At 36.4% G+C, this 20,414-nt stretch overlaps 1 protein-coding gene across 1 annotated transcript in view; it reads left to right on the top strand.

Moving 5' to 3' along the window:
* LOC145980917 (allatostatin-A receptor-like) overlaps positions 1-9,318 on the top strand; it is a 212,857-nt gene extending 203,539 nt beyond the window's left edge. The window contains exons 4-5 of the mRNA XM_083114004.1: positions 1,771-2,014; positions 6,502-9,318. Coding sequence (XP_082970130.1) covers positions 1,771-2,014; positions 6,502-6,888 — 631 coding nt within the window. The 3' untranslated portion in view covers positions 6,889-9,318. The remainder of the gene's footprint in view (positions 1-1,770; positions 2,015-6,501) is intronic.
* Positions 9,319-20,414: the final 11,096 nt, after the last annotated feature.

Genomic DNA, 20,414 nt, shown 5'->3' with positions numbered 1-20,414 from the left:
CACTGTATTCTTATTACGGATGTTGACAATTTTGAGTTTCGCATGCATGCATCTTTCCTGCACAACTTGAAATCAATTGATTGAAGCATTGGTCTGGTATCACTGCATAGTGTGGTGGTATTCTTTTGTTGATTTAGTGCTTGGAGTGTCCGCTAGAGGGTGTTGCAATCAGTTACTGCTGCAAGGCTTTGTAATCAATTGTCAGAAATCTGTAAAACGATTGTTAGTAGTGCAACTTGTGACGTGTTTTATGTTGCAACTACATGTTCATTATTGACAGTTTGTATACGTTATCATATTTGTGAAGTGTTCTGGTGGTGTGTAGTGTATTTGAGCGTGTTTTCTCAAAAGAAATTGGCAGAAAGTGTGACATTTCACCACGTAAGCAAGGAATGGTTCTTGCTTTGCATATGGATGGTCATTCTCAGAGAGAAATTGGTCGACAACTTCAACTGCATCAATCCACAGTTAGCAGCTGACTGCAAAAGTAACAAGAACATGGAAAATCATCACTGAGAAATCACTGTGGCAGAAAGAAAAATACATCACCTTGACTGGATCGTATGATAAAGGACATGGCACTGAAGAACAGAGGAATGAGTTCACGCCAAATTACACACAATCTTCAAAATGAGGTGGGAGTTAATCTTACTCATGCTACTGTAGTATCCCGACTAAAGAAACAGGGTGTTTCTAAACACGTCCCACGTAAAAAAACCAGACTAACTGACGCACATGCAAAAGCTAGACGAGAGTTTTTCACACGTTATGGCGCATGGAATGATACAGATTGGGAACATGTGATATTTTCTGATGAAAAATGATTTAAATTGCTGGGAAATGACAGCTCAGTTAAACTGTGGATGCGGAAGGGAGAAGAACTTGCAAAATCTTGTATTTTAGAAACTCAAAAGTTTTGTGGCAGTGTTATGATTTGGGCATGTTTCTCTGCAAAAGGGATTGGCAGGATGCATATTTGCACATGGACCGTTAAGGCTCATCAATATCTGGAAATCCTGAATCGGAAAGTACTACAAACTGCAGGAGATCATTTTTCTGGACAGAATTTGGACTACTTTATTTTTCAAGACGATAATGAAACCTGTCACCGTGCTCAGGTGGTGAATAACTGGTTTCATGATATGAATATTGAAAGACTTTGGTGGCCGCCCAACTCTCCAGACATGAATCCTATAGAAAACCTGTGGGCTATTATGTGCAAAAAACTTGGTAATCAGACGTACAGGTCAAAAGAGGAACTTGTGACAGCAAATGTACATGTTTGGAATGAAATTGAGGTCGAATATTGTCAAAATCTCATTCATAGCATTCCTCGAAGGTTGGAAGCACTTAGGAAGGCCAGGGGTGGCCACACTAAGTACTAGTCAATGTATTTACTTACTATCATTTCAAATTGACATATCATGATGCATTTAAAACCTTTGTTCAATCTTTTTACTTGTAAAAATTGTCTTTGTGCAAAAACGTTCCACAAGCTATATTTGCAATAATTTTGTTATTAGTTCTGTCAAGTACATTATGTAAGTAACTATGACTTAAATAATAAAAATATATTGTACAGATATAGTGTTTTATATATTTGTTAGGAAAACAAATCAACAAGTCGAATTAAATTAATAAAACAACTGATAATTCACGAGCGAAATGCTGACGACCAAAAATAATGAAGTGATGCTATTTTTATTTTACAGAGTGTATTTGAAATGTCAAATTGGAATTCCAATATATGTCCTCTTCATTATTTTTCAGCGCGAACAGAGCTAGTCAACGGAGTGCTTCCAACGTGTCTTCTTCCATGAAAGGTTCCATCAAGATCCTGGTGAAATGTGAGTTAGCCAACGGTCGCAGGTCAACTTTACGTAACAGCCGTCTTGGGCCTGTGGACACAGTAGCAAGCTGCGATTCCAGGAATTCCTCTGTCACAAAGACAACCAAATGTCGTTCGCAGCAACGTCACAGTAAAGGCGAGGATGCCAAGAAAGCACGGAAGCAGGTATGGATATCTTCAGGTCTACCCAAACATACCGTGTTGAATTTTATATTTATATACAGTGAACTGTTTATAATTCGAACTTCATAGGGACACGAGAAAAGTTCGAAATATTCAAATTTCGAATTAACAAAAACGTATATCATTGAGGATGATTTCAATGGGAATACACTTCTGTTCGAATTACAGGAGTAGTTCGAATTGCCGGAGTAATTCGATATATCCAAGTTCGAATTAAAAACAGTCCACTGTACGTACAATGCAACATTTCATGGAGACATGTAGGGGAATGCGATGGTAGGGCCTCGCACAGGGTGTTAAAGAAGTTATGGTACAAACTGTAAGGGTGAAGCTAGGAAATGAAAAATGTCAACATGGGTTCTTAAATGACGCCGTTTGCGCGAAATGGCGAATGAATGAATGTACGTACAGGTTTCCCGTGAATGAATGGTGAGATTTCGTGAGGTTATTGTGAAAGATACCTACGAGCAGACCTTCGTGGCGGAGTGGTTAGCACAGAGCGCTACAACGCTAGGGATCCCGAGTTCGAATCCCGGCCTGGGCATGAGTGTTCTTTGTGAGTGTCACTTCATCAATTTAATAATGTCATCAATCATCCTCATCTTCGCAATTAGCCACAAGTGGCAGAAAAGCGAAGTAAAATTAACCAAATCAAGATTCCTACGGTATACCTTGAAAGCTGTTTTATTACGTTGAGCAACTCGGTTTCTACAGTAAGCAAGCTGATGACCTGGGAACTAAAGCAAATTCTGCATTAACTGAAACACGCTAGAGCCAACTCTGAATTAATTTAAAGACACTAAAATATATTCTGCATTAATTGAAACACACTCTGTACAGCACTCCTACGCTAGTACCTTTCAATATGCACACCACTGACAACACAACGCAGATCATAACGAAACTCACTCTTTCATCTGATTTTCTCGGTCTACCTGATGATTTTAAATGATTTTAAATTATCCTATTCTTATGTTATTTAAATTATTATTGGTCCATAGGTTAGATATATCTGAAAATTTAAGGAAATTACCTTTACTCGATTTTTTAGATTACGAAATGGCAGCCGTACAGTCCCATCGGCAGTTAGGTTCCTTTCAAGTTTTCAGACCCACTTCACATGAAGTGGCCTCCAATTTGAAGGTCACGTGATTTGATTTTTTTTCTCTCCGGCTCTATTTTTTTTTTTCAACTTCGCCCCGGATTTGTTATTCCTTTGACGTCTTCTCTCCGTGAAGAAACCTTTGAGAGGCCTCTCCGAAGAACGGAAATAGGAAAAAAAGGAAACATCCAGCGGTCTCTTCAGTTCTCCTTTCACCGTATGTTGACTCCCTAAAATGGCTATAAAGACGTTGGACGATCAAAGGAAAGGCGCTGACAGTCAATAAAACCTCACAGAGAATGAAAGGATTTGGAGGTCTTTCTCAACAATAAAAATTTCACAGGATTTTGACCGTTGTAATCATTGTTCCTTGTTTATGGTCTGAACTATTTTTGAGCTTGAGAAATTCCAGTTTCTTGCATCTCGCACTTTAGATTGATTTGGAAAGATGGAGTTTTATACTTGCTCTACTGGTGTGTGATGGACCATTCTCACAAATATACAGGTGTATGCCCTAGGTTATATGCACATTTAACTGGCTTGTTTAACACATAGGAACCTTGAAGTGCGAGTGCAGTGGAAGATTCACGCCTTAAAGTCTACTTAAATTGGTATGAGGCAGTATGCTTCTACAACACTGTTCCAGTTGATGCGAGTTTATTTACATAATGTGCAACCACCACCTCAAGACTACATAAATCAAGTTTGTTATATAAACTCTCTGAAAGAAAAGCATTGTCTCTTGTCACTTGGCCAGTTTGATGGATATTCATTCAACCGAACTACGTAATAAACTAAATTGGTCTCATGCCTTTTTTAAATTTAACCAAAAAGAACAATGATTCACTGTTAAATAACTTCTCCACGTAGTATGGAAGAGAAAGTTCATGAACTAAATATAATTATTTGAGTGAGTGCAAGTTTGGTACTTAAAAACAGTATGGAATGTACGTACTTAGCCTTCCCCTCCATATCGTGGTTGCTCGGACAACTTATAAAGGGAATACCACTTCCTCTCCCTGGGTCAGAATCCAAAATGCGCTGCCTGAAGGGCTGCGAGGTTGAACAGAGGCTTCTTTTATGACATCATTGCGTAATTGATTATATTGACCTCTGGTGGCAATAATAAACATGATTCCATCAAACTGCCACAAATGAAAGCGAGATAAACAAAATGATGGCTCCCCGCGCACTACGGTCCATACACTTCCACCCTCCTCCCATTTGAAATAAAAAAAAACATGGACCTAGTGCGGGCGAGACCCTCAAGAAAAGAGTATGTACACATTTTTGAAAACTTAATAATGTAAGCAGGTCGTCGATTACATATAGAGTTTCAGGGTTAATATTCAAAGGGCTCTCGTTGTCCATTATATTATTTATGTTTTTATGTTCTTCCTGTAATTCTCGTCAGGAAACGCAATAAAACTTGCGTTTTCTTATGAAATTTGAAGAATCTGTAGAACAGAACTAAATTTCAAAACTTGCAATTTGTAAAATATTATGGTATATTTTTAAAATCGTTACTTTTATGTAAGATGTTTGCTGTAATCCTTGTGACTTCAAAAAAATGAAACAGAGATCATTTGGGCTCATGTGATAGATAAACATTCTTAATATAGATCTGGAGTGATTAGCATAAATATTGCCAAATTACTGCCCATTAGTGAAACTTTCTATTTCCTGCTGGGTCTTACATAATTCAGGTTTACAGTTTTGCTCCTTGCAAGTAACAGTAGAAAGCTGGAAATTCTTCATTGATTTGGTTTCATCTATTTTACTTCGTTTTTTCTGCCACTTTTGGTTAATCGCGAATATGAGGATGATTGGCTATCATATAAAATCGATGAAAGCAAAGCAAACATGGGCAGCCCAAAAGTCCCTTAGAGGATTACACTGTCTGTGAGTCCAGACGCCGGAACCTCTGTAGTATTCAAAATGCAGCCCCGGGTGTCAAGGGGTGGAAGAGAGGTTGACATTTGGGTGTCTTTAGAGAGGGTCGCCCCCTACACCCCATAATGGTCGGTATGTCAACGAATATAATCAACTATAGCTCTCGGGGATTACGCCGCAAACCAACCAGACATGAGCGGTGGCGCCTATAGTTATGACGTGGCGGGTGGAAGTACTACGCGCATCTCGTTCTACAAGCTGCTGCGTTTCTTACCGGGCTGGATTGGTCGCTTCCCCGCTCCCCATTTCCCTTGCCAACATGTAAAGCGCCCGCCGTAAGACTGGACAAGGGCTATAGTAGTTGTCAAGTCATTCCTCTTCCGCATTTGCCTTTTAATTTATGAGAGCAAAAATGTAGTGTATATTTCACTAGAAAAATGGAACAATGTACAAAAGTTGATTTGTTATATTTCCAATATATAGAAAAAATTAACATTATTTTAAAGAGACAATGCTCTAATTAATATTGTTATGATATTGATTGATTGATTGATTTAGTTTATTTTACTTCGCGTTTTGTGCCTCTTGGCTAATTTGCGAAGATGAGGATGAGTGATGAAATGATTAAATTGATGAATGGACATTCACAAACAACAAAGCCCGAGCGGGATTCGAACCCGGGACCCTTGGCGTTACAGCGCAATGTTCTAACCACTATTGTTATGATATATCAAAACATTCATACAACATAGCTTTTTGTTATTAAAATAACTTTCAAAATGAAGACAAACGTACAAAATCATCAAAATATTGCTTTCAGTTAGATAATACTTTATAATTCTGTAATCCGTTGTATCAAATTGTTAATTGAACAGCTTCGTTTTCAATAACTCAAACAAACAAATGATGTTTCTGGTTTATGTCCGTTTTGTTTCTATGAATGTTTTTACAGATAGTTCCGCTATTTGGAAATGTAATTAAGTATTTAAGGAATTTTACTAAAAAAATCTCTTAAAACATTGTATCAAATTGTTAATTGAACAGCTTCGTTTTCAATAACTCAAACAAACAAATGATGTTTCTGGTTTATGTCCGTTTTGTTTCTATGAATGTTTTTTACAGATAGTTCCGCTATTTGGAAATGTAATTAAGTTTTTAAGGAATTTTACTAAAAAAAATCTCTTAAAACATTGTATCAAATTGTTAATTCAACAGCTTCGTTTTCAATAACTCAAACAAACAAATGATGTTTCTGGTTTATGTCCGTTTTGTTTCTATGAATGTTTTTTACAGATAGTTCCGCTATTTGGAAATGTAATTAAGTATTTAAGGAATTTTACTAAAAAAATCTCTTAAAACATAAAATGACAATGGACACATCCATCAGGTATTGCATGCTATCAGTCTAACAACTTGGATATTGTTTTTGAGGCAGTATTTAATGTTAACTAACAAAAACGTCTTCTTCTTGCAGGTGATCAAAATGCTCATTTTAGTGATAGTGCTCTTCCAAATATGCTGGGGATCCCGCATCATCATGGGACTCCTAATCAAAGTGAATGTCATCTCCTACACGCAAGCCATGTATACGCTCCGCTTTGTCTTATACGCTCTTCCATTCATCCACTCATGTATTAACCCCTTGATTTACTCTTTCATGTCCAAGAATTTCAGAAGATCACTGAAACGGCAGCTAATACGATTTGGATGCATGCGCATTCAACAGCGTGGAAAACCCATTCTTCTACTCAAGATTGGAACAAGAAATCCGATACCGGGTGTTGGTTCAAGTTCAAGCACCTATTGTCCGTCTGACACAACGAGGAACAGTGAACTTGAGTCTATTGTCTCTGCCATCTAAGGAAGTCTTCTCAATTCTCCATTGTAATTGGAATCCTAAATTCAATATAGACAAATTGCTTCATATAATATAATTTTGATAACATTCATAAAATGACAATTACGGAATGTTTGTGTGTGCCGAAAGGTAACCTGAAATTTTTAACACACGTGAAAATGTGCTAACTAAAAAATCATTATGTACATCTACTGTGAAATGAGAGTTCGGAAAATATTTTCTCGTACATCTCAGGAGCATTAAGTTATTTTAGATAGCATATGTTCAACATTCTTATAATAACATATTAACTTTGACAAGGAAAGATTTGTAATATCGCATATCAGGAGTGATGGACTGTTGGCATTACAAATATAATATCAAATGTAAATATATGTGCCAAATAGACCATTTTATAGATAATAATTATTTCCTTGTCATTATGGAGTTGGCCAATGCTATTGTTGATTATGAGAACCTAACAATTCAGTTAATTCATTACAAATTCAAATTTGTTAAATAGCACTTCTGTGGAACAGAAGGGTTTAATCCAATAAGTTACCAGAATTCTGCGGAATTGTCCTGGTCTGAAGCAAAAAATACTTAATTTTGTCACTCCATATGTATATATCAGCTGAAAAAAGGAAAATGAAAGAGAATAACAACAACGAAAGAGCAGAGAATTGAGCCTCACCCTTCTTCTAAAACCAGATAAAAGTGCTCTTCTATTTCTATTTTGAAGGAAGGCGAACTTACTATTGCTATTGAATGTGCTACGGTGAGGAAGAATGAGCATTTGAAAATGCTGAGATAAATATCTTTACAGATAATTGCAAAATCTCACGAAAACAATAATCAAAATGTTTAGTAAGTAACATTAATTTTCCTCTGTGAAATGTGCATATCGCAATCGTGCATAAGTCATATTTGCATGAAGTGTTACAAAAAGATTACATTAATGTGAATAAGATGTATTTCACTATATACATGGGAAATCTTAGACACGAACAATATTTTCTTATTGAGAAAATAGATCGTTTAAACAACTCGTCCACTTTGTATTACTGTTTAGATATTTAAATAATATTTTCACACAAGTTTGTTTTGAAATTCCATACGTTTCGTACAAATGAAGAAAATAACATAATCTGTTTAAGCCGCCTGAACGAACTGTATATTTCCTCCAAACACTATATGAAGAAACTCGTAAGCTTCGAAGTTATTCTGCAACCATATTCTATAACAAATACAAGAACTTTAAAATGTATGGTTTCCATTCACAAATCATTATACGAGTATATGCAATTCAGAAAGATATGAACCTTCAAAATTGCTAAATATCATAGATTTGATCTTTCATGGATACTTCGATAAGATCGCATCTGGAGATCAACCACATTAATTACCATAACACAAAGAATGAATCTAATAAAGAAATTGACAACATAAAATACTGATTTCAGAACGAAAATAATTCATTTTAGTTCCAGTCCCTAAGAAAGTATACAGAAGTTGAAAGCAAATGAAGCAAAGGTTTATAAATCGAAATGAAGAGAATATGATATTTCGTCAATCGATACTTAAATAAATTTAAGTAAGATTTTGAATATTGTAACTCCAATCAACGGGGAACATATACGTTTTTGTAATGGTTATCGTAAATCTCGTGAAAATTTAGTGCAGCTGTTCAGTTTTCCAGGTAACAGTAAGAGTTGATCAATGTAATTAATTCACTTCCATTACATAAACAGAACAATAAAAATGAAGCACAAGGAAAGTGAGTAACCAGTGATTAAAAACATCAGTTTTAATTATAGTGATGTTTAAGTATAGAAGGCTATAAACAAAAAGTGAAAATGAAGAATTGATTAAAAATATATATAAGGGTACAAAATTAATTTGAAGGGAAACTACATCAAATCTGGTAATAGATGAATTCAATAGTCATCAAGCGGGTTGCAATATGGAAAGAAAACTTGCTGTTGTTTATGCAGAAATGAACTTTGCTTTTAATGAAAATTAGATGACTCATGGATTTCGACTAAGAATATTTTAATGATCTAACGTATATTCCGTTGTTTGTATTTTTGAATCATTACTCTGAACGACTGAATCGTTGAGAAAGTTGTTCTGACTCTCCTGTTTGTGTTATATATTAGACCGTTGCTGCAAGTAACATCTAGTAATAACTGCATTTGAGCTACAATAAATAAAGAAATAAATTTATCCTTTCCAAACTGACGAAGAAGGAAGACTTGAATTTTGTCAAGTAGAAATAAAACATATATTTACACAAAAGATGTATACCACATTTACAACAAAATATGAAGGATAACCATACTTTGTTCATGTTAAGAAACAACCTTTGAAAATAGACAATTGCAATGAAACGTTATGTCTACTTCAATACACACGTATGACTCAATTCAAGCAATTAATGAAAGATCTGGAAGAAATATACAGGGTGTTTCTAAAGGTCGTTTACAACGCTTGGGAGGTGATTCCTCACACGAAAACAAGCAAAAAGTCTAAGTTCCATTTTTACGACAGAGGCTTCGTTTCCGAGATAGGAGCCTCGCAAAAGGTGACAAAGTGAACGTCACACTTAACTGGGACGAATACTATCACAGATAGAGAGGCGGTTCCAAGGGAATCATAAAGGAATCGTATGTGCTCAGTCCGGAAGTCACTATGAAAAGTTCACTGCACGCATGCGCAATGGAGTCCTCAAAGGAATTGGGGATTTCCAGCAACAACAATGCATGGAAAAGGTATGTAACGCAGCAAGAAGGACCGTGACAATGAGAAATGCGTTCAAGACAACACATCCCGACCTCAAACATCAAAACATGACCACCGAACACAAAATCCGAAAAGTTGAGCACGGTTGCATACCCCAGTTACACGCGAGGAATGAACGAATCATGTCATGTGGCATACGAGAGACAGGAGGAGGGAAAGAAAAACACAATATCAGATGATTGCGACAACGTGTGTTTTTACACGCGACAACTACGTAATATCCCCCCCACACACACACACAACAAACAACAAATGCTACAATATCTTACGCACAGACAGTCCGTGTCACTGTACACCAACTGAAGATGTCACTTTCACCACACAAAGGGGGTGGGGAGCAATACCAAAAGTGTTCTCACTGGTATTTGCCGAGGGCAATAATCACAGACGGTTTTCAAAATGTCTGCCGTTTACTTCTACGCAGAGATGACAGCGACGAATCAAGGATTGTCGAGTACGAGCAAACAAGCCAGGTGTATCTGCTACCGTCGCGGCGGCGACGTTGATGCGAGCAACGAGGTCCTCAGCTGATGTGACAGGTGTGTCGTATACGAGGGTTTTCATTTCTCCCCAGAAGAAAAAATCGAGAGGGTTGAGATCTGGCGACCTCGGTGGCCAAGGCACAGGCTCATCCCTACCAATGAACCTATTGCGAAACACGTCATGCAGGAAATGTCGTACATTACGATCGAAATGAGCTGGTGCACCATCGTGTTGGTACCACATTTCTTGCCGCAGTGCCAAAGGTACGGTCTCCAACAGTTCAGGCAGAACCTCACTAAGAAATGCATGATACGTGCGACCATTCAGGCGAACAGGGAGAATGTATGGTCCAATTAAATGATCATGTACTATCCCGCACCACACATTCACTGAAAACCTGTGCTGGTGATGGGCCACAAAAAGTGCATGTGGGTTGTCAAAGTCCCATACATGACTGTTTCTACTATTGAAGACATCCATCCTGGTGAAAATGGCTTCATCTGTCCACAATACGTTTGCCCCGAAGTGAGGGTTTGTGTCCAGCTGATGCAACAACCCTTGGCAAAACTCCATACGAGGGCGAAAGTCACGAGGTAACAGTTCTTGTACTTTCTGCAGTTTAAAAGGGTGCATTCCTTCATCTGACAACACTCGCCAAACATTCACATGAGACGTGTTTCGTGCCCGAGCGAGCACTCGCGTACTGGTGCCAGGATGTTCTGCGACCGCTGTTAACACATCTTCTGCAAACTGATGTGTGCGTACACTTCGGGGTCTTCCAACTTCTTGTCGCGGTGGTAACACTGACCCTGTTTCACGCAGTCGACTGTCCACTACCTGAAAGAAGGTGTGAGACGGTAAACGTCTATGTGGAAAGCGTTCTCCATAAAGACGCCTTGCCTCACGGCTATTACCACGTGCCTCCCCATACATGAGATGCAGGTCTGCTAGCTGCTGGGTCGTATACGCAGCCATCTGTGTAATAGGGAGCTGGAACTGCAAAGTATTGTTTTTGTTTAACACTGGCACACTGCACAAATTGGCCGTATCACCGTACGAACACCACAGACCAATTGTTGCGATACTTGACTTGCCCACTCCACCACGTCAACTTCTTTCAATGCAACATACTAGTACTCTTCAATGCGTATGACAACCTAGAGCGAACTGCTGATCATATCCCAGCACCTGCAACACGATTGGGACGACTGCCGGAGAGAACCAACCCTTCGAGCTCCTCTCGCGGGAACAGCAGTCATGAAGGTCAAACGTAGACTACGAGAGCCAGACTTGCCTGTGCAGCGCTTCCAAAACTGGTCTCTTTTACGTCACAATGATCGCGTGCGAACACTTTTGGTATTGCTCCCCACCCCCTTTGTGTGGTGAAAGTGACATCTTCAGTTGGTGTACAGTGACACGGACTGTCTGTGCGTAAGATATTGTAGCATTTGTTGTTTGTTGTGTGTGTGTGTGGGGGGGATATTACGTAGTTGTCGCGTGTAAAAACACACGTTGTCGCAATCATCTGATATTGTGTTTTTCTTTCCCTCCTCCTGTCTCTCGTATGCCACATGACATGATTCGTTCATTCCTCGCGTGTAACTGGGGTATGCAACCGTGCTCAACTTTTCGGATTTTGTGTTCGGTGGTCATGTTTTGATGTTTGAGGTCGGGATGTGTTGTCTTGAACGCATTTCTCATTGTCACGGTCCTTCTTGCTGCGTTACATACCTTTTCCATGCATTGTTGTTGCTGGAAATCCCCAATTCCTTTGAGGACTCCATTGCGCATGCGTGCAGTGAACTTTTCATAGTGACTTCCGGACTGAGCACATACGATTCCTTTATGATTCCCTTGGAACCGCCTCTCTATCTGTGATAGTATTCGTCCCAGTTAAGTGTGACGTTCACTTTGTCACCTTTTGCGAGGCTCCTATCTCGGAAACGAAGCCTCTGTCGTAAAAATGGAACTTAGACTTTTTGCTTGTTTTCGTGTGAGGAATCACCTCCCAAGCGTTGTAAACGACCTTTAGAAACACCCTGTATAAGTGGGGCTATACGAAAACCCCAGCAGGCATACACGGAGAAAGATTAAAGGGAAGAATAAGATAATGCAAGCTAAAATACCATGACATTGCTCTTAGGTACTGATGGATCGTATTCAATCAGTTTATGGGCACAAACATCACAAGATTTCCTTCTTTACTATGGACTTTGAAGGCAATGTAAACAAATCTCAAGCATCGCTTTGCTGTCCACTGAGGACAAGAAAGCATTACTATATACATCATTGCATGAACTGCAGAAAAACTGAGAAAACAGGGATTGAAATAAGGACATGTTACCGTATTTGACTACACATTTATAAAGCTTATTTTCATTTCGTCACAATGTACTGCTACTAAAAGTATAATAAAGAAAATACCTTTCAAAAGAAGAACAAGTAATAGCATAAAATGTTACTGGATAAATGTAAAATATTCATCAGTTTTCGTTGCATTTCTTATGCTGATCTTATAAACAGAACATTAAAAAATATGTTCAAAGTAACATGCCTTGCCATGACGAAGTTATTGAGATATTTACATTGAGACCAACAAGTGAAAGTGGAGCATAATAAAAATGCAGCAATTTCATTTCACATAAAGGATTTATTCTTATAGACAGCGTATATAGAGAGAGTGTGAATTTACATTGGAAATATGATCCAATTTAAAATTCAATGACAGACATTGGATATCTATGAGGAAATTTGTTGTTAGAAAATATACAATTCAGTGTTTTAAAATTGTTCTGCGGAAACAAATATAGTCTGAACTTTTAAAACTAAAATTCATTGTCACTATGTATTTTATATCAATATTTTCTATTTCTAAAATTGTTTCTACTTCTTTCCCTTACACGTACGTACTTGTAACATAATTTTATATTACGTCATTTAAACGATGTGATCATATTTTATAGCACATAAATGGAAGTGCAGTTTCTTGTGAATTATTTGTAGTTAACAAGAAAAGCCATTCCTATAAACCATCCAGTGAGAATTCTGACATGCAATGTTTGAAGGTCATGTCGACTTTGCAGTCAATATGTTTGCATAATTTGCGAGTTGGTATGCGTAGAACATAAAATATATAAGAACAGCAAAAACAATCAGTAAGTGCTTATTTAGCGCCAAATGTAATGAAGTGAAAAACAAGTTAGGGAAACACATAACGACACAGAATATCAAATGAGTTTAATGCCATGACGGATTTCAATTTTTTTATTATTAACAGTTGGATAAATTAGCTTAATAATAAAAAATGCAGTTTCCTTCCATATTTGTACATATAATATTAAACCATTTGTATTTAATATGTAAAACTAACTACAGCGTTGACTTATTGACAACAATAATAGTAGAACTTACAAAATGTGAGTATATTATGGCTTTCAAAATGAGGAAGCAAAATACAACGTACTTTGGAAACGTATTGCAAAATTGTTTAAAAAATAAGTTTGAATGTACAAATTTCTGTTTTAACTATAGTGTTGTACATACTTTGGAAGAGTGTCTTACAAAGGTTGCTGTGCTCTAATAATGTCATCTCCCTACGATGTTTGCCGATTACTATCAATATTTTGTATCTAAAATTCACTACAAAAGACATTGTTTCTATTAACATTGTTAATCTTTATCCGCATATGAGAGTTGGTAGCAAAATAATTCCGTGACAGAATGATTATTCAAATTCTGAGTTTTGATCCTTACAGCTTTTTGAACAGAATTTTATCGAAAGTTAAATCGAATGCTGCAGTTCTGAGTTACACTACGCTATGAATTCACATTTGTCTTTCATAAATTTCACTTGTGTAATATTAATGGAAACTAGCAATGTTTCAGATCCTTGCTGTACAGTATAGATATCTATTACCAAACTTTTGCTTTTTGTTTTATAGGAAATCACAGTAACAGGATAGTAAAACCAGTTCTTAAGAAACGGGTATACTAGTAATTTACATGTAAATTTATAGTAAGAATTTCGTAAAACAAAATAGTAACATCTGCAGTAATGCATTTCAGAATAAATTACATGCATCAATTAAAGCAAGAATATCGCAAATACTTCGGTTAAATACTGAAAATTTGAGGAAGCTATTGTACAGATTTTAAGCACAAACATTTTAAACAAACTAATTCTTGAATCTTTCTCTCAATTTCACACACTTTCAAAGCACAATTAACGGCCAAATTTCTTCCTTAAAAGTTTTTACTCTGGTTTTCTTTAAATTGTAGTATTTAACGTAAAGATGCTTTCAATTGTAAATAAGTAATATCGATATTACAATATCATAAGTTATAATTCCAAACATCTGTCTTCAGAAATTGGTTTGCAAATATACATGAAAAAAAATCATTATTCCCATGTCGACTTTAATCTCAAACTTTCCAATATGTGTTGCTGAATACACCTCTCAAAGAGTTAAATTGATTTATCTATCAAGTCAATGAAACACTGTTTTCATAATTTCAAGCTTTTCGTGGCGATGTGTTGAGAAGGGGGGGGGGGCACCAAAATATCTAGCTACGAAACTGTGCGTGCATATCATGGACAAAGCTTTCGAAACATTATTCCATCAGGAAGTTAAAACAAGCTTGCCGAAATAGATGGTTCGTGTGCGACAAGGCATATTGTTGACGTCAGTTCCTTGTTAGCGAGATATTTCTGACAATTTTGGATGTCTCTGCCTCGTGTTCATCCTTTCTCTACATCATAACAGGATGCTGGTATTTTTCCGGTGGTAATCTGGCAAGGTGCTTCTTCCTGTCCCCTTTCCTCTCTATCTTCAACTACTTTTGCCATCACACCAACGCTGTGCCTTCATAAGTCTAGCAGTGAATTTCAACTGAGGGTGTGGGTTCTTGCACGCGAATTTGATGTAATCCTTTCTTTACACTTCTTTTTACACTATTAAAATAGTCACTGTTATCCGCGGTAGCTCAGTCGTTAGGGCATCTGACTACCATGCGAGAGACCCGGGTTGGATCCCGGCGGGGGAGAACCAAAACTTTTTCAACCGACGCCCACCCGGCGTCGTATAAAGTGAGTACCTGGAGGAAACTCTGGGGGGTAAAGGCGGCCAGGGGCTTGGTGCTGATCACATCACCCCCAGCTCGGCAGAGATCAAGAAAGTCTGGGGCCCTATCCCTATACGCCTTCATTGCGTGGTGCAAAGCACAGGGGAGCACTTACTTTACTTTTTACTTTACTGTTAGACAACACTTCACGCACAGTGCATTACGACACAAGGGGTCCAGGGTTCGAATCCCAGCGTGGGCATGGGAGTGTCCCTTCATCAATTTCATCTTATCGTCACTCATCCTCATCTTGGCGATTAGTCAAAAGTGACAGAAAAGCGAAGCAAAGTAAACCAAATAAACAATCAATCAATAGACAACAGTTTGAATATGGTTTACTATTTTTACATCATTCTATTACTTATTCATGAAGCAACGTAGTAACGTTTAAACGTTAGTTTATATGACTAACTTCTGTAGGCTTTAATTACACAACCATTGCAACATGTAGCCACATGTTGCAATGTTCTCCACAGTAGCAAGCGCGTATTCTTGTTCTTCTTTCAAAAAGAAATGTTTCAACAGAGCAGGATGTGATTATCACTTCAAGAAAAGAGGGATCACGCTGGAATTTAGAGTGCAATTGGACTAAAAACTTCAAATTTGGGTGTGCACAGATGGTTTATCTCAGATACTTCATGCTAGGGCTTGGACTCAGTCCTTAGCATACATTAATGATTTTTAACCTCTGATCAAGAGAACCAGCCCTGTCTTGCCACTTTAAAATCCTGTAAACTCAGTTTATCTTCAACGCAATGCCACTACATTACATGGCAGCAGTGCGGCTAACTGTACACACATTACTCAAATAGTTTCCATTTCGCCCACTATAAATCACTCTGATAAGTTATTACTTGCTACCAATTCCCCGTAAGTAAACATTATGTTATAATAATTGCTGAACTTGTTTCCTTAGGTAAACATCGTAAACATTGCTCATTAAATTTTGCAAAGTACATGCAAAGTATTCGACGAAAATGAAATTTTGCTTTAAAAGAATTAAGTGGCAAAAAACTGATTTCCCAATATATTTGTACAATATATGCATAAATTAAATGCACAATCATGTACAAAACCATCAAAATTATACATAATTTGATCTTTTAATATTTATCTTATTGTGAAGTTGAAGTATATCAGTTTCATGTATAGGTAAAATAAGTGGTTTCAATGTTGTCACTTGTATGTACTTTTCTCAATGTTTCTTATGTGCTGAATTTGTTATTAATCACACACGGAGTCACGAGAGTTTCATACCATTACATTATTAATTAGTGGATATACTTGTCACATATTTAAGTACTTGCTTCATGTTTGCATCATAATTAAAGTTAAAAGTATGTGTTTAAGAACTGGTAGTTTCTTCTCATGTGATCTGAAAGAAGAGGTGAGTTTATTTTCATAAATATCTGATATGAAAGCAAGAATCTCTTTCGCATACACTTTGAACCTAAGCATCCAAATGTGAAATAACTTTTCAGGTTTTATTTAGTTTTTTCACATGTACAGACGTAGCATATTCTGAGATAAATAACAGCAATAGTTTACTATCATTTCTTGTATTATCTTCATTGCAAATCTGAAAAGCCAGGCAATACTTTAACGTTGAAAGATATAGGAGAATTTTGAAATAATGTCTGTTCCGCTGAGTGGTTATGCATATAACATATGCTTCTGTAAAGATATTCCGGACTTTTAAACATGTGTAGTTGATGCCAATGGATTCATGCGAACATGGCTGAAACAGCAGTACAGAAATGTATTTTCTTTCTATAAGTCATAAGGGAAAAATAGTACTTTCACTTTCTCTCTTGCAACTCTTCCTTTGTAGGAAATCTTTGTTTCTAATTTGAGATGAAATGAACCTTCATCAAATATTTATTTTTTAATGTCAAGCTAATAACTACAATTTGCATTCTCACAATAATAGCCCCTCACATGATAGCTGAGCACATAAAGTGATAGTCTCAAGATCATACCACCAGAAATCACAGATTTGAGTCCTGGCCCGGGAAAAGTAATCTATTTCATCTAATCATCATTCATCCCAATGCGTGATTAAGCCATAAAAACTAGAAAGCGACGCAAAGTAACTACAATACAAATACCTAATACTTGTCAATTTACGACTTCCAAGATAAATTTTAGGGTCCATTGAGACGAGGTCACCTCACCTGGGGACAAATGGGGACTTGTTTATGGATCGTTTGTGGCACGTTTCGTGCATGTAGACTACATTTACTTTCAACATGAACGAATTTAACATAAATGAAAAATAATAGTAATTTAAACAGAGAATACAATGAGTGACACATATACACACTTGCACGTACGGCCATTCCAAATCATGACTAATCTAAGCTGTACAACTTAGTTTTTTCACTATTTGGAATGTGCGTACCTTTGCTTAGATATCATTTCCAGGATAACAAAGACGGTGACTAAGACCTTTCTCTAGGAAAATGAAAGAAAGGTTTAATGACTCAACCAGTTAAATAATAGACCAGTATGTAGGACGCAGTACATGTTTACAATTCCATGGTTTAAATGTCGCAAACAATGAGTTTGACTGAAATGTACTTCGGTAATGTAAATCATTAACCAATTCACCTAAAACCACCTTGCAATTAATATATTCAGTATTCAAAATTTCAATACATGAACTTAAATTATCATTGACATCTCGTGACTCCGTTCCATATATGATTACGTACAGTTAAATATTAAGTACATTAATCTTATTTGCTTTTTATTTAAATAAATAAAATGCGTTGCAGATTTATGTATAGACACTAATCCTGCCGTAAGAGAAATAATTGTGATTGTGTTTTCCTCAACTACTAAGTATATTTATTGTTAGTTGGCATTTTATCCTTTATGGAGTCCAAAAAGTATTTTTTTTAACTGAAGTCATAAATGTTTTGACGGTTAATATATGTACTGATATATTCAATTAAAATGTACGTTTTAGTCGAAGAAGTAGTACCAAATAATAAACTGAATGCATATGTGAGCTTGTCATTATTATTTAATTCAAATTAACCTGAGTATGTGCACATACTTTAAACAAATGCACTAAATGAGAGTGTGCGTTGCAAGATTGATGTAGTTAATGCAAGCAAAACAATCTGAATAATGAAATCGAAAATCTAAAACACTCAATGAGTACAGAAAATAAAATCAACAATGAGACGTATTGCGCAAATAAGATAAATATCAATGCTAATACAAAATGGAAAACAAACAAATTGTTAGCAACTGATCAATTAAAAGTTGTTAACTTTGAATAATACACAAACGCAACTGGACAACCGATGTTTCGGGATAACTGCGAACTGCAGGGAAGAAGATATTTGATAGAAATCAGCGCATGAGTACTCGGTTCATATCCTACGTATTAGAAAAAAACTTCACTCGTAATAGATTTTCTGCATGGAAGGAGGAAAGTAAAGAAGATACTGCATCAAGAGGAACCTGTTTCAATTTCATACCAAGAAGCAGCAAATGGACGTGGAATTATCTTGCGACATATATATTTTTATTCCATTGTCTGTAATAAAAAAATAAATAAATAATGGTGCGTTCGTAGTATAAATATGGTTAGAGGGAATGCATATTTACATCTGAAGGGCATTTTTAGAAATGTTAGTAGTTGCAACAATAAAATCCCTAATGATATGTATTTATTTGTAAATAGTATCCGCCTTGTCAAGTGATAAATAAATTTTATTTATTATTTTTTCCATGCAAATATAAATAATGATATAGATTAGATACTTTTCATTTACCATCCTGTAAATAGTCACCTGCAAGCTAGACACGAACTTAAAGACAATCACAACTAACATGTAAGGTAAACAAAACATAACATTATCCGTTATATATACGTATATGCTTGTGTATGATAATGGACGTCGATTTTAAGACAGACAAATTTATATTGCTTATTTTTAAAGTTTGTTTTCAAGACTTTTGATAGAACAGATTGTCTAATGTTGACTGTACTTACTGTTCAAATTGAATCTATGTGACCCTAACGATTAATCTCTGTATGTTTAACCAAAAATCGCTGGGAGTTGTTGTCATTCTTATTTTCGTCAACTTATTTAATTTTGTGTGCTAATTACATTCAGTGGTGCTGAATTCAATTTTCGTTTTGGGCGATGAAATCTCTAGTTATGGCTTTGAACTGTTCAAAAATGTACATCTTCTCGGTCTAATATTCGTTTCAAACTAGCAGAAGAAAATTCACGTCCTACTTTTGTAGTAGCTATCTTACATAGCTTTTAACAACAGGTATACCTGTTTAATTTGTTTGTCTGTAATTTACACGTTTTTATATAATCTATGAAGTTCAACCTAATTTAGATTCTTACTGATTGTCTTGAGTAACATGTAGACTCCTGGCATAGTGGTCAGCGGGTCGCATTATGAAGCCAGAGATCACAGGTTCGAACCCTGGATCAGACATGGTTGTATCACCTTTGCCTCATTATCCTTCATCCCCATCGCTGCGATTAACCAAGGCGGTAGAAAAGTGGCATAAAATAACCGGAATAGTCGGAAATACAGATTTTTTAAAACAGAAATGCTGATAGTGTGAAAAATCATCCGTCAAGATACACATTTAAGCGGTAAGCGGAAAACTTGAACAATAAGCTACACTGCCGGGGATGTGGTCCCCATCAATCTCCTCTCATCCCCTCGAGCACGCCACTTATTACTAACCATATTTTTGTACCTTTTTCCCCATTTTTCGACGCAAAAACACGAAGTTCATGAGCGGAAAATATTTCCACTGCATATTGATATGTACGTACACTTGAAATTTATTGTTGTACGTACATTGTCATGTTCAACACAAAATTTCAAGTGTCTAGAGCATCGTTCCCCAACCTGTGGGGCGCGACCCACTGCTGGGTCCCGATGGGGAATTTGGTAGGTCGCGAAGTAGGGTTCAAAAATGTATTTACTATATCTCAAAAGACCCCGGATTTTTATGTAATATCAAAGTACAAAATATGTACATAAATATGTAACAATAATTGATAAAATATGTAAATAAACATATATTATCAAAAGGATATGTAGCTACATATGTAGCATCAAATAATATGTAATATTAATAACAATCTAGTATCCAA

The sequence above is a fragment of the Lepisma saccharinum genome, chromosome 2 (genome assembly GCF_977018435.1).
Source record: "Lepisma saccharinum chromosome 2, izLepSacc3.1, whole genome shotgun sequence".
Lineage (NCBI taxonomy): Eukaryota > Metazoa > Arthropoda > Insecta > Zygentoma > Lepismatidae > Lepisma > Lepisma saccharinum.
The sequence above is the reverse complement of the archived record's forward strand: the minus strand, read 5'-3'. Positions and strand labels throughout refer to the sequence as shown.